Source organism: Bos mutus, chromosome 16, assembly GCF_027580195.1.
Source record: "Bos mutus isolate GX-2022 chromosome 16, NWIPB_WYAK_1.1, whole genome shotgun sequence".
Classification (NCBI taxonomy): domain Eukaryota; kingdom Metazoa; phylum Chordata; class Mammalia; order Artiodactyla; family Bovidae; genus Bos; species Bos mutus.
This window is the reverse complement of record NC_091632.1, coordinates 31140408-31154892: the sequence shown is the minus strand read 5'-3', so window position 1 is coordinate 31154892 and position 14485 is coordinate 31140408. Positions and strand designations below refer to the sequence as shown.

General features: G+C 38.6%; 1 protein-coding gene across 1 annotated transcript in view; it reads right to left on the bottom strand.

Moving 5' to 3' along the window:
* LOC102287883 (ankyrin repeat domain-containing protein 45) overlaps positions 1 to 14485 on the bottom strand; it is a 150434-nt gene that overhangs the window by 20483 nt on the left and 115466 nt on the right. The window contains exons 16-20 of the mRNA XM_070384930.1: positions 13656 to 13844; positions 9758 to 9907; positions 8981 to 9032; positions 7096 to 7244; positions 4970 to 5095 (exon numbers count right to left, since the gene is read on the bottom strand). Coding sequence (XP_070241031.1) covers positions 4970 to 5095; positions 7096 to 7244; positions 8981 to 9032; positions 9758 to 9907; positions 13656 to 13844 — 666 coding nt within the window. The remainder of the gene's footprint in view (positions 1 to 4969; positions 5096 to 7095; positions 7245 to 8980; positions 9033 to 9757; positions 9908 to 13655; positions 13845 to 14485) is intronic.

The following is a 14485-nucleotide window of genomic DNA, read 5'->3' as shown; positions in this document are numbered from 1 at the left end:
CATCCAAATAAATTTTTAAGTTTGAGCTTTTCCCAAAACCAGGGGGTAGTCACTGAAGGGTTTCTAACAGGAGACTTACAGTGACACGTTTGCATTTTACAAAGATGTGGAGGAAACATATTTTTAAATCATTCATAGTAGTTGTCGCTTAGTGTAGGGTGGGGAGTGAAAGGATATCACTTTTTACTTCTGAATTATTTTACAGTGTTGAAATAAACGTGGATGACTTCACAATATTTTTTTTAAAAGCTGGCCTAAAGCCAATTATCCAGTTTATGTATTATTCAGATCTTTTTTATTTTCAATTGTTGTCTTTAGGCTTATCCTCATATACTATTACATTTTTAATTAACCACAACAGTTGAAGGATGAAAGGAGGAAGGAGTAGTGAAAATTAACCGTTGCTGCTGTGATAGAGATCAAGATTAAAATTACCATCTATAATAAGGGGGTGTTTCTTTTGTTTGCTATATGGATCTTTCCATGCATTCCCTGGGCTAACCCTAATGAGAATGATGTTCATGTGCTCCCAATTCATCACATTTTTTTTTTTACCCCAGTGAAATCTGACCTAAGTGGCTACCAATAACCAACATATTAAGGAAAAGGGCCACTTAATGAGTGAACCATTTTAGAGCCGGAGAGCCGCAACTAGCAAGCCCACGTGCAGCAACTACTGAAGCCCGTGTGCTCTCCAGCCTGTGCTCCGCAACAAGAGAAGCCACCGCAATGAGAAGCCCCAGCACTGCAATGAAGAGTAGCCCCTCCTCTCCGGACCTAGAGAAAATCCACACAGCAGTGAAGACCCAGCACCACTAAAAATAAATAAACATTTTTAAAAAAAGAGTGAGTCATGTCTGAAAGGGGGTGGAGAGAGTCTGACAGCTTTGCTTAGGCATGGCAGGTGAAGGAGTGGAGGAAGCTTGTGTCCTGGTTATAGATTCATCTCAGGTGTATGGAAATCATTAATTTATGGAGTTCCTACCCATTGTTTTTCCCATTCCTCCCCCATTCACTGAAGGATGGTCAGTTAATTATACTTGTGAGAGCATTACCTATAAAGAACCAAATTCGAATTTAAACTTGGATATTTAAAAAACCTGAAGAGGATGCAGATTGTAATCAACACCCCTTAGATACCTTCTTCCCAGTCCAAGACCATCCCTCACCTCCCACCCTCTATTCCCCAGACTACCTTCAGTGGCCCCTGCCCATTAGGTTTCCCACTTCTCACAGTCACACTTGTACTCCCCAAAGCTGGACGTTTGATTCAAGTTAAGCTAGTTGGATTTGTCTCTCAAGAATTTGAACTAAAGGACAAAGAGCCTGGGAGTGAGAACTGGGTCATCATAGCCATGTGCTAAAGGAAGAGTCCACAAATTCCTACCACTGACATTCCAGAGCTGGCCTGATTCCCACCCTGTTCAGGGTTAGTCTGTCAACTGTTTCTTGGTGTCTGTTGTTCAGTGGCTAAGTCATGTCTCACTCTTTGCAACCCCATGGACTGCAGCATGCCAGGCTTTCCTGTCCTTCACTATCATCCAGGGTTTGCTCAGATTCATGTCCGTCGAGTGGGTGATGCTATCTATCCATTCCCTGCTGCCCTTTTCTTCTCATATACCACTGCAATATATTGTTAGTAAGATCCCCTCTTGCTTAAACTAGTTGAAATAGGACTTTGTTACTTTCAACCATACAAGTCTTAATTTAATTAAATTTGAAATTAATTTCAAAAGTAAAATTCAAAAATTTCTGGCATGAAGTAAACACTAGTATGGCCTAAATGAAATCAGATCTTCAAAGCTCAGTAAAACCCTCTTATGACTGCTCTCTTCATAGAAAACAAGGAAAATGTTCCCTCATTATAGTTAAACAGATGACATATATCTCCATGTCTAGATCACAAGGTAGAGTACAACCAAATTTACAGTAAAACAAGTACCACTCTTTGTCACAGAGTTTTCCTGATTCCAACAAGTTGATGAAACAGTTATTATTCATATAATTCATATAACTATGATATAATTCATATAATTATCAGGGTTTCTCTGATAGCTCAGTTGGTAAAGAATCCACCTGCAATGCAGCAGACCCCAGTTCAATTCCTGTATCGGGAAAATCTGCTGGAGAAAGGACAGGCTACCCACTCCAGTATTCTTGGGCTTCCCTTGTGGCTCAGCTGGTAAAGAATCCACCTGCAATGTGGGAGACCTGGGTTCGATCCCTGGGTTGGAAGATCCCCTGGAAAAGGCATGGACTCTATAGTCCATGGGGTCGCAGAGTCAGACATGACTGAGTGACTTTCACTCATATAATAGCCATTTAAAACTAAAACCACAAACTGGTAGTCCATGAGTCATATCCAGTCCACAGATATATTTTGTTTGGCTTGCAAAGTATCTTTAAAATTCTGAATTGGTTGCCAAGTTTTAAAATTCACATAAAAATACATATGTATGGATTCTCCTTTAAAAATTTGACTTTTACATTATTAAATCTAATAGTCAATTTTCAGACTTCATCTTATGTGATCTCTCAGCCTCATATGACATAGTTGATCACTTTCTCCTTCTTGAAATACTTTCTTCACTTAGCTATGGGACACCATTCTTTTTTTTTTTCTCCTATTTGATGAATAATTCTCCTCAATTCTTCTTTTCCAGCTTTACTGAGACAGAACTACTCAGCAGTAAAGAGTCCACCTGCAATGCCAGAGACACAGGTTCAATCCCTCGGTCAGGAAGGTCCCCTGAAAGAGGAAATGGCAACCCTCTCCAGTATTCTTGCCAGGGAAAATACAGTGGAGAGAGGAACCTGGCGGGCTACAGTCCATAGGGCTGAGAAGAGTCAGACACAACTGAGTGACTGAGTACACACACACACACACAATATAAGTGTAAGGTATACAGCATAATGACTTGACATGCACATATTGCAAAATGACTATCACAATAAGTTTAGTTAACATATATCACTTCATATAGTTATAAAAATTTTTTTCCATGTGACAAGAACTTTTAGATTCTACACTCCTAGAGCTTTCAAATATACTGTACATATATGACTATATAACTATAGTCATCATGTTGTATACCTAGTAATTTTCTATCTTGTAACTTGGAAGTTTATACCCTTTAACCCACCTGTCTAATTTACCCAGCTTCCACTCCCCTCCTCTGGCAACCATCAATCTGATTCATAGCTCACAACTCAACCCTTGGATGTTCATAACAATTCCTTGAGTTATCAAGTTTCAAGGCCTTAAATATTATCTCTATGCTGACAACTCCAAAATGTCTTTCTCCAATTTGACCTCCCACCTACATTCTAGTCATGTATCTAACTGCCTACTCAACAGCTCCACTTGGATGTCTAATAGCCTTCTCAAATTTAACCTATTCAGAATCAAACTCTTGCCCAGCTCCTGCCCTATATAAATCTTCTCTTCTCCATCTAAATAAAGGGCTAATCCATTTTCAGATTATTTTCTATTTCAGCCTAAAATTCTAGAAGTTATTCTTTCTCTCTCTAGCACTCACTCCATCAACATTTATATGCTGTCTCTTCAAAGCCTATTGAGTCTGAACTCTTCTCATCACTTTCACTCATCAATCACATCCTACCTGGATGCCCTGGCTTGCCCTTGACCCCCTACAGCCTATCCTTAACACATCAGCAGATGATCATTTTTAAGTGTAAGTTAGATCATGTCATTTCTCTCTTCAAAACCTTTCAACACTTTTCCACTTAATTCTCAGTAAAAGCCAACGTCCTAAGAATGACCTACAAAGTTCTACAAACTCAAGCTTGCCACAAATGCTTAGTCTTTATCTCCTCCCTCCAGCACTGGTCCTTCCACAGGGGCCTTTGTGATGTTCCTTGAACAGAGCAGTCAGGGCTTCCCTGGTGGCTCCATCAGTAAAGAGTCTGCCTGCAGTGCAGGAGACCAGGGTTTGATCCCTGGTTCAGGAAGATCTCCTGGAGAAGGAAATGGCAAACCACTCCAGTATTCTTGCCTAGAAAGTCCCATGGACAAAGGAGCCTGGCGGGCTACAGTCCATGGAGTCACAAAGAGTTGGACACGACTCAGCGACTTCAGCGACTTGAACACAGCAAGCATATCCACCTCAGGGCACTGCATCTGCCTTCTCCCAGATATCAAAATGGTGTATTCGCTCACTTATTTCAGATCTCTGTCCAGAGGAAAGGTACTAGAGCAGTCTTCTCTAACCATCCATATAAAAGAGCTGCCTACCTATATTCTCCTTTTTCACCTTTTCTCCATGTAGCATTTGTCACCACCTGACAGACTATATATTTATGCATGGATATGTTTATTGTCCGTCTCCATCCATACAACATAAAGTCAGTGAAAGCAGGAATTTATTTACTTTGTTCACCACCATATCCCCAAACCTAGAACATTCTGTGGCTCAAAGAGGCTATTCAATAGCTATCTATTGAAAGAGTACACATTCCTGTAGGAATACTCAGCTGACTTCAGACAAAGCATGAACTCTGGAATATACTACAGTCCTGTTCCCTATTTATATTACACCCAGATGGTTTTACTTTTATATTATCTGCCTGGCCTGCAAAGTAACTTAAATATGAGACCCTTGATCTAAAAAAGTCTTTTACAGAGTGTGCATCTGGAAGTCTGGGGCTCTTCATCAGAAAATAAGATGGGACTGGGACTGGTAATAATTGGGTAATGTATTAAAAGAACGTATCATCCTAAGCAGATAAGCAATTATTAAAAAAAAAATCTTTGTGCTTTAGGCTCAAAATGAAATCCACTCTTCTTGGTTTTGCTGGGCCTCCATTTTGACTTATCCTTTACTGCCCATTACAGGAGTCTTACCTTGGATACGTTTTTTTTTTTTTTCTTTTAATTATTACTCTTATATTAGGGAATGAAAAATAATTATCATTGAACATGAGCTAGAATATAAGACAGAATCTTTACCTTGAAGAATTCAATGAGAACATCTTTATTTTCTAGCCAAATGATATTATGAAGATATTTGTCAGGAGTAGGGAGCGGGATTGCCATTGGAAAGTTATTCAATGATTTTATTTTTTCAAGAAGTACCTAAAACAAACAATCAAAATAATGGTGATCAGATCCTGTAACAGAAAGGGGACATCAGGTAAAAATGAAGGAAATTTTAAATAAAATACTGTTTTGCAGAGCATTTCTTCTTTAAATTGTCCTCTAATTTTTTTTTTGGGGGGGGGGATTCTTTTTCTCCACTTACTATTTTCACTAGTATATTAACTCATATTGAATTTATCCTTTTTATAATCCAATTAATAGCTATATTCTACCCTGTCTTAGTCTCAAACTTAACTGTTGATTACTATATGATTTAATGCCACATTCTCTCAAATTCTTTTTTCATGTGAGTGAGTTGCTTCTCTACATTCTTCTAGTTTTGGAGGATAAGGTTCTAGTTTTGTGGCCTTTCAGAAGTCTTCTCTGACTTCCCCAAGTAAGAGGTAATCGCTTACTTGACTTATTCCCAGTGTATCTCTTACAAATCTCCCTTACGGAACTCATTACATTGTAGTATTATTATGTTTACTTATCTGTGATATGTAACTTTTGTTGATTGCCTAGATAAATGACTAAATGAAAAAAAGAGGAAGAGTGTCCATGGACTTTGGAATCAATGTTGTACTCATTAAGTATCCAAGTCTCCTCAAGAGTCATGGGACATAGTAAGTATTCAACATATATTTACTCAGCCAAACTGGTTAGACTTATCTAGCTCCTTACAACCTGGGATTGATAATTATACATCTTCAGCCAACAATTAGGCAATTAATTAATAGGCATTCAACAAATAACTGTTGAATGATTGATTTGTCCATTACCTTTCTAAATAAACCTATAGGAAAAAATAAGTCTCTCTCTTCATAAAGGCTATTGTTTATTTAACTAATGGGTATCAATCATTCAATTGAACGTTATACAATCTTCAAAGTAATAAAGGGAAAATAGAAAAAAACACAACATGAACAGAGGTGGAACTTGAAGAAAACTAAAAAGTGGCCCTTCTCGTCCCTCTGACAGACACTAAGGAAAAATCATATTACCATTTAGTCCTGTGCCATGACCTTATAGAGACTAATGAGGCAGAGTTAAAACAGGAAAAGCTGGCCTGTCCCTTGCCCACTTCCCTGCCAGGGCCATGGAGAGAGGACTATGTTCAGAGAATGTCCTGAAGCACAGCCCAGGTGACATGTGGCTGAAAAGTGCCAGGGACAAGAATAAGCATGTGACACCCAGGAACAGCTTATCATTGGAAACACAGGCAGAATGTGGGACCAGAACTTCTATTTTTCTTCTTTATGCTATGAAGTAGATAAGACCCTCCTTGTACAGGAGAGAAAAAAGCATTACTATTTGCACAATTCGCAGTCTAGACAGTGGATGTGATAGCCTGGTAGAATTAAATATTAAACATTTTTTCCTCTTATGGTCTTAATTTTTTGCAAATTTGTAATTTTTCCAAGTCCATTTATCAGCCAACCACTTAGGGTGTCTCCCCTGTTCCTCTCAAACTCTTCCCTCCCTGATGTCCGCGTACACACACACACACACACACGTGGGTCCCCTCCCACCTATGTTAACATTATGTAATTACCACTTTCCTTGCTACAGTTACTGGGACTGGACTGTAGATATTTCACCAGTGGATAGAGAAGCAGAAAAATCTAATGAGTTTGTAAGAGAGAGCCAAAAGAAGATGCCACAGAGGGCAACCCTAATAGGAAATGGAGAAGCTGAACGCTTTCTAGGTCACTGCTCAAGTCCCTTTCTGAGGCCTGGCTGTGTGGTCTGGTTACCATGAGGTCTGTAAGATACTCTGTGTCCTCATGATAAATGCTCCATTTCTTTGTGAAACCTAGCTCAGGTTGGTTCTGGAAAACTAAGTGGTTTAGACATAGAGGGAAAGAGGTAGCAATGGCACTAGTTGCCACTGGCATTAACAAAGACTTAAACAACTACAGAGTTAACAACTGTCCTGACTCACCCTTTTCCCAATCTCCCTAGGAATCAAGTAGTATGGGAAACTGCTTACTTACCTTATTCATCTCGACACTCTCATATTTATCAATAATGCCTCTTGACGAAAGGAAGGTGAGGCTTTTCAGAGCTTTAGCAATCACATTCCGGATTGCCTGCTTGGTCTTCAAAGCAATGACAACATCACGACCCTCATGCTCTATGAGTCCTGAAGCAAATAAAAGTATCAGTAAGCAAGAAATTCAATAACCACAATAGTAACAAATATTTGCATAAGTTTATAATTTCCAAAGTATTTACTCAATATCTTTTCATTCCTGTTTTGTATAGAACTTGTGAGGCCAGTAGGACTACAGTTATTTTCACCTCCATTTTATAGATGAGAAAATTGAAAAAAGCCTTCCTTCACCAGTTAAGAGAACTTCACTCCATCTTTTTCTCAAGGTATCTCCTACATATCTTCATTACAGAACTCATTACGTGGTAGTATTATCATTCTTCCTTATTTGTCTCATCCTTCGTATTGTGTAATTCTTATTGGTTGGATGAATAAATGACTGAAAGTGTCCCTGGACTTGCACTGGTGGGTCTTTCTGAAATCAAACTGCATATTTTTTCCTCTTCAATGAGCATGAGAAGTCATGAGATGAACTGGGAGTCAAGGCTTAAAATCCATCTGTTTCATCCTTGTAATACTAATCTTGAGCACAATGCCTGACATCTGGAAGGGACTCAGTCATTTCTGAACTGAAATAAGCTGAGCAGTGAAATGAAGGACAGCATGGTGGAGAGCACAGGAGATCTCACCTGGTGTGAGATCTAGCTCACCTCTTACCAGCCATAGGACCTCAGGGGAGTTAAATTTTCTAAGCCTCAGTTTCATTATCTATAAATGAAGATGATAATAATATTTGCTTCATGGAGTAGTTATAAAGATCAAGCGAAATAATGCATATAAATCCATTAACACAATTCCTGACATAATTAGCATTCAATAGTAGGTTGCAGTAACAATACAGAAACAGGCACTCTTTCACATGACTGAATCAAGAACTCTGTGTAATATTCCATACTGACCTAAAACATAAGACAGCAGCTACTAGGCCCCTGACCTTTAAAAGCACGGAAATAAAAACCCGCCTAATATGTGAATGGAAACAGGGATCCTGGATTTTCTGAGACGGTGACAAAATATTCTGACCTACTGTCTCCAAATTTATAATTTCATTCATTAGACCATGCTTTTTCAGTCTTGTTAAGGTAAGTGTGATCCTCATAAATCCATATGGCATCTTACAATGCGGTTATAAAAACAAAGGGGCTTTGCTTTCTTTCTTTTACAGTAACATCCATTTGTTAAGGGCATACCAGGTGCCAGGCTCTCTACCAGGAACTATATTCTGGCAAACACTGAGAGCCTGGCCCACAGCCCCTTTATGAGGAAAGCAGATCTAAGAAGTTTTGTACAAAATCCTAGGGCTCCCCTGAATGTTTCAACCCAAGCAGAGTGGCAGTAGATGCTCAAAAAACTTCATCCCTCACAAACTCACTTTGTTTGAGTACCCCTACAAACAAAGTAGGGCGAAACAAAAACAACACTCTCTGTCATAGGTAATCCTTTGTGTGTCTTTTTCTTACAACCTTAAGGAATACGATCTTGCCACCTTAACACACTTTCTGCACTTTCCATTCTTGCTTTTATGCTCCCATAGCAAATAACAGAACTCCTCTAACTTTCTGCAATTATCTCTTGATACGCTCACACCTCCCACCAGGATGTGAATTTTATGTACATCTGGCCTATTATATATGTTCAATAAATGCTTATTGAATGAATAAATGAATGAGTCTGTGATTGAATCAAAGCATGAGTTTGTCTTCCTTTGGTTAAATTATGGGATGATAAGATGTGATTTCAGGAAATTAGATATCCCAACTACTTACCTAGTTCTTTGACAGCATCTCGTTTGTTGGTTTCCAAAATTTCATATAATTTCTGTGACAAATTAAGAAATGTATTAATTTCTAATTATACCAAGTACATTACTGGCTTTAAAATTTGAGGGAAAAAAAGGATGGTAGAAAAATCTCACTTAATTATCATTTGGGGGAGATATTTAATTCTTCTCTCTTTGTAAATTCACCTGCTTTTCCCAGGCTCACTCTCATAGTGCAATGAATGCTGTGTAGTAGCTTACAGAAGTACATAAGTATTGCATCTAATATTTCTCAGAAAAGACTAGTGTGCACTTCATTGTGTGCCAAAGAGAATCCTCAGAGATAGCACCCCACTAGAGGATGTCAAACAGAGCAGCCAATTGGAGAGCCAATCTACTGGGAGTGCAAAAACAAGTGGAATAATGAAAAATATGGTGTCAGGTAGGTCATGTTTCCTACAGATAACTCCTGACATAACTGAAGAAATAGCTCCACTCTGGGCTAAACAATCTCTGTTCTATCATACAATTGTTACTTGTTAACTTCCCACCATGGCCAAGGCATGCTCTTGAGCTTTGAGTCTTCTTGAAGTTTGATAATCAGAGCTGAAATTTAAAGAACAGAAACTGTTCTCTGCAGCACCTCGTATCACATAATAAACAACTGAATCCCTTTCACTTAACATAATTTATCTTTTGAGTCAAATACATGCAGAAATGGTCTTAAATTAAATCAATACACCTAAGGGATGTTTTTCCCAAATGACCAGTACTTGTCTCTCACCTGATCTATTGACTTTCGGCTAGAAATCTGTCTTATTAAAAACTTGGTATCCTCTAGACTTTTGACATAGCCTTTTGTAATACTATATGTCAAGCTGAGGCGCTTTTTGATCTGCACATCTACAATATTTATCAGCAGTGGTATTATTATCTGGAACAATGGAGAGAAAAAAAAACAAACGAAAATTTGATGAGGAAAGGCACCCTCTCAGGCAGATGTTCTCAACATGCCATTTCTAACAAGCTTGTTAGAATACAAATACTGAAACATCCACTGCTGAAACACAAATTCTCAGGCCCCACTCCAGACCTGCTGAATCAGAAATGCTGGGGACAGGCCCCCAGATCAATGCTTTAACAAGTCTCCCAGGTGTTTCTATGTACACTCAAGTTTGAGAGCCCCTCTCTAAAGAAAAGAAAGCTCAATGAATAACTGGTTCTGTAGCTTTAAGGCGAAGTGCTTACCACTCACTGCCTCTTCCCTTATTTTCCATACTCCCAGTTTTCAGAAGACAAGACAGGTCACCCCAATAACCTGGACAGTAGTTACCAACAGAATAAATCTCTCTACACCTCAGTTTCTTCACTTGCAAGATAAGGAATTTAGGGTAATCTGAGATTCTCCTTAACTCTAAATTTCTCAAATGACAAGCTGAAGCAGGAGAGTATAGTGACTAAAGGGAGTGGGATTTTTAAATAAGAACCTCCCTGAGTTCAAATACCAGCTCTCTGCTACTCACAGTGCTGTGACCTTGAACAAGTTACCTAGGGACTCCAAGGACTCAGCGTCCTCATCTGTTCAATGAGGATGATAACACCTAAGTACCAGGATTCCCAAGGAGCTGCCCCTCACAAGCAATGCAGTCAATCACAGAGGCACAACAGAGTACAGGCAGGGAGGTGAGGGGCCAAGTAACCCAAGGGGAAGACGTGATCAGGAAAAGAACATCACAGCAAAGGAATCACACGAGCAGAGAAAGCAGAGCTTTTCTTAAACTGTTATTTTGGTTGTGAAACTGGGGAGAAGGGGACATATTGAAGAGGATTTTTTTAATATGAAGTTTTATTCCATGATGCACTGGCTGATCTAAAGTAAAGTTCTTCAATATTCTTCCAGGTTACAGATTTGCTTTTTTTGGAAGCCTCACTCTGCTGAGACTGGCTACCAGGACACCTAACTTGATAAAGCAGGGACACCTACTTCCCAGTATTGTAACAATTTAACTAGATACGTATGTAAAGTGGTCTGCACAGATCCTAGAACACAGTAAGTGCTCAGTTTAAAAAAAAAAAAAAAAAGCTACTCATGATTATATTTACTTAACTGCATTCCACTGGGATTTGTCAGAGCACCCTGAACAGAAATAGCAAATGGTTCACACTGTAAACAGGGTTGACTTCTGTACTAATACATCTTTAAATCTTTATTTCACTCAGAGAGACTTTTTGCAAAGTATCCCTTCTAAAATACTTATTTTACATTCATCTGCATAAGATCCCAGTGTAAAAACTGATTACTTATGAAAGCCTCTACCTTCTATATTAAGACTTAACCTCACCCTACATATCCTAGAATACTTTGTATTATAATGAGATTATACCCTATGTGGGCACTTTGTTCTAAACTCAGCTCATAAGGAAAAAATAATAAATAATCAAAATTACCCCTGAAGCAGGTTTTATGTATATAACTATTAAAGTCATTCTTATGAATATTAAAGAATGGTAACATACTTCATTTCTATTCTATATTAAGTATATATATAGTGGTGTTTTAGTCACGAAGTCATGTGCGACTCTTGCAACCCCATGGACTATAGCCCACCAGGCTCCTCTGTCCATGGGATTTTCCAGACAAGAATACTGGAGTGAGTTGAAATTTCCTTCTACAGGGGATCTTCCCAACTCAGGAATAGAACCCGAGTCTCCTGCACTGCAGGTGGTGTCCTGCATTGCAGGCAGATTCTTTACTGACTGAGCCACCAAGAAAGCCCTAAGTATATAACACTTAATATAGAATAAAGGAAGGAACAAAAAAAGGAAAGTCAGTAAGCACAGGTCTGGGAATTCAGACAATTCTACCTAAGACAACTATTAAATTTCTTGGCAAATAGGGACCAGGTGGAGGATTCTAATGTCTGCCTTTCACCGTCAGGGTTTAGAGCAATATTTTTTAATATTAAGTTTATATATCTTCAATACATACTAATAGATTTATTTAATGTAGTAAGAATTGTTGTTTATTCACTAAGTCATGTCCGACTCTTTGGCGATCCCATGAACTGTAGCTAGGCTGCTCTGTCCATGGGATTTCCTAGGCAAGAATACTGGAATAGGTTGCTATTTTCTTCTCCAAGGGATCTTCCTGACCCAGGGATGGGACCTGCATCTCCTGCTTTAGCAGGCACATTCTTTACCACTGAGCCATCATAGAAGCTTCCTAATAAGAATTAAGCGACTCAAAAACATGGAGTGGCAAGAGAACTCATCTAAAACTCCCAAGTTAAAAGCCTATATTAATATCATGCAACTGCATTGGAAAGAGAGAAAGGAAGTTTAAGAACTGAGAGTTAAAAATCTGAAGATCTACTTTCAGAATCAAAATGAGAGCCACGAAAAGAAGAAATGAAGACATGGTCATTGTTAAGTAGTCATGTATGGATGTGAGAGTTGGACTGCAAAGAATGCTGAACACCGAAGAACTGATGCTTTTGAACTGTGGTGTTGGAGAAGACTCTTGAGAGTCCCCTGGACTGCAAGGAGATCCAACCAGTCCATTCTGAAGGAGATCAGTCCTGGGTGTTCTTTGGAAGGAATGATGCTAAAGCTGAAACTCCAGTACTTTGGCCACCTCATGCGAAGAGTTGACTCATTGGAAAAGAAGGATTGGGGGCAGGAGGAGAAGGGGACAACAGAGGATGAGATGGCTGGATGGCATCACTGACTTGATGGATGTGAGTCTGAGTGAACTCCGGGAGTTGGTGCTGGACAGGGAGGCCTGGCGTGCTGCACTTCATGGGGTCACAAAGAGTCAGACATGACTGAGCGACTGAACTGAACTGAACTGAAGGCGATTGAAGGCCACAGTAAAACTGAACCTCATAGGCAGTAGGCTAAGGAAGTAGTGTGTACTCTAGAGTAAATATTTTATGTTTCTGCACAGTTATGGCTTTATGAGCAAATTTTACTAAAACCTGGAGAACTAGTTTCCAGGTTATCCTGCTTCAAGTGGAGCTATCATTTTCATTTATTCATTCAGTACATGATTTAGTAAGTACTTACACAGGTGGCACGAGTGGTAAAGAACCTGCCTGCCAGTGCAGGAGACATAAGAGACACAGGTTTGATCCCTGTGTCGGGAAGATCTTCTGGAGTAGGAAATGGCAACCCACTCTAGTGTTCTTGCCTGAAGAATCCCATGGAGAGAGGAGCCTGATGGGCTACAGTCCATGGGATCGAAAAGAATCGGACACATCTGAGCGACTAACACTTTCACTTTCATATACTAGGTATCATTCTAGGTTACATCAGTAACCAAAACAAAGACCATTACCTCATGGAAAATACATACAACATATAGTAAAAAGGTGGTAAATGCTATGCAGAAACAAATTAATTTAAGCAAATGAAGAGGGACCAGGGAGATGGGGTGGAAAGCTGGGAGTATGGAGGGCAGGTTGCCATTTTACGTAGTATGGTCAGGGAAGGCCTTCTCCATGAGAAGGTGAGAGTTGAGCAGTGACTTGAACGAGTGAGAGGGTGAACCAAGCAGATACCTGTGGGGAGAGGGTTCCAGGAGAAAAGACAGCTCCCTCCCTCATTTCTTCTAAAATAATGAGTTTTCTTAATTCAGTTGACAAATAGTATAGAAAAAAAAATTTTTTAATGTGAAGTTTTACCTTGAGAAGAGGAAAAAATCTAATTATTCTTAAATAACCTATTATTACTGTAAACTGAATAAGAATCAAGTTGTCTGGTCTCAGTCTCACAAAGTATATACAAAATATATCAACAATTCCAATAAGCACAATAAAAAATTCCAAAGTATTCCAGTGCTGATGAAAGTATTTCCTTTTCAAAATTATTATCTGTTTAGAAAACATATAGAACATACATCATTTCATAGCAGTATACAAAGGTGGGGAGAGGGACTCTTAAAAATTAACAGTTAAATGCTCAACTACAAATGCATTACATTCCAAAAGCTGGGTTTTAAGTCATTCATTTGAAATTCAAAAAAATCCTTATAAATGTCTGACATCAAAGGGTATAATTTGATTTAAAATACATATAATCTATTATGAATCTGGAACACGAAAGAAAAGCAATGAAAAATAGTGAATTAATTCACTGAAACACTATTAATTATAATTAAAGTATGAAACAGTATGCTGATAAATCATCTTTGAAGCATTTATCCTAAAAAGTGGTCTTCATCTTACATCATGATAAGAACCTAGCAACCTATTTTTCTTTTATTCGTTTATTTATTCTTTGTATTGTTACAAGGAGTATTTGAGGAAAACATCAAATGCCTAGATTTTCAATTCTCTTTTTTCTTTGAGATTCTCTCCACTTTTATGATACTTCTCTTATTTGATATTCAAGACTGTGACTATTATACTGATTTCACTCAGAAAACTCAAAAAGAGTACTAAAATTCCATAATCCTATCAACTATTACAGCAAAAGGCTTCTGGTAGGAATTATTCCAATAAAATGACAAAAT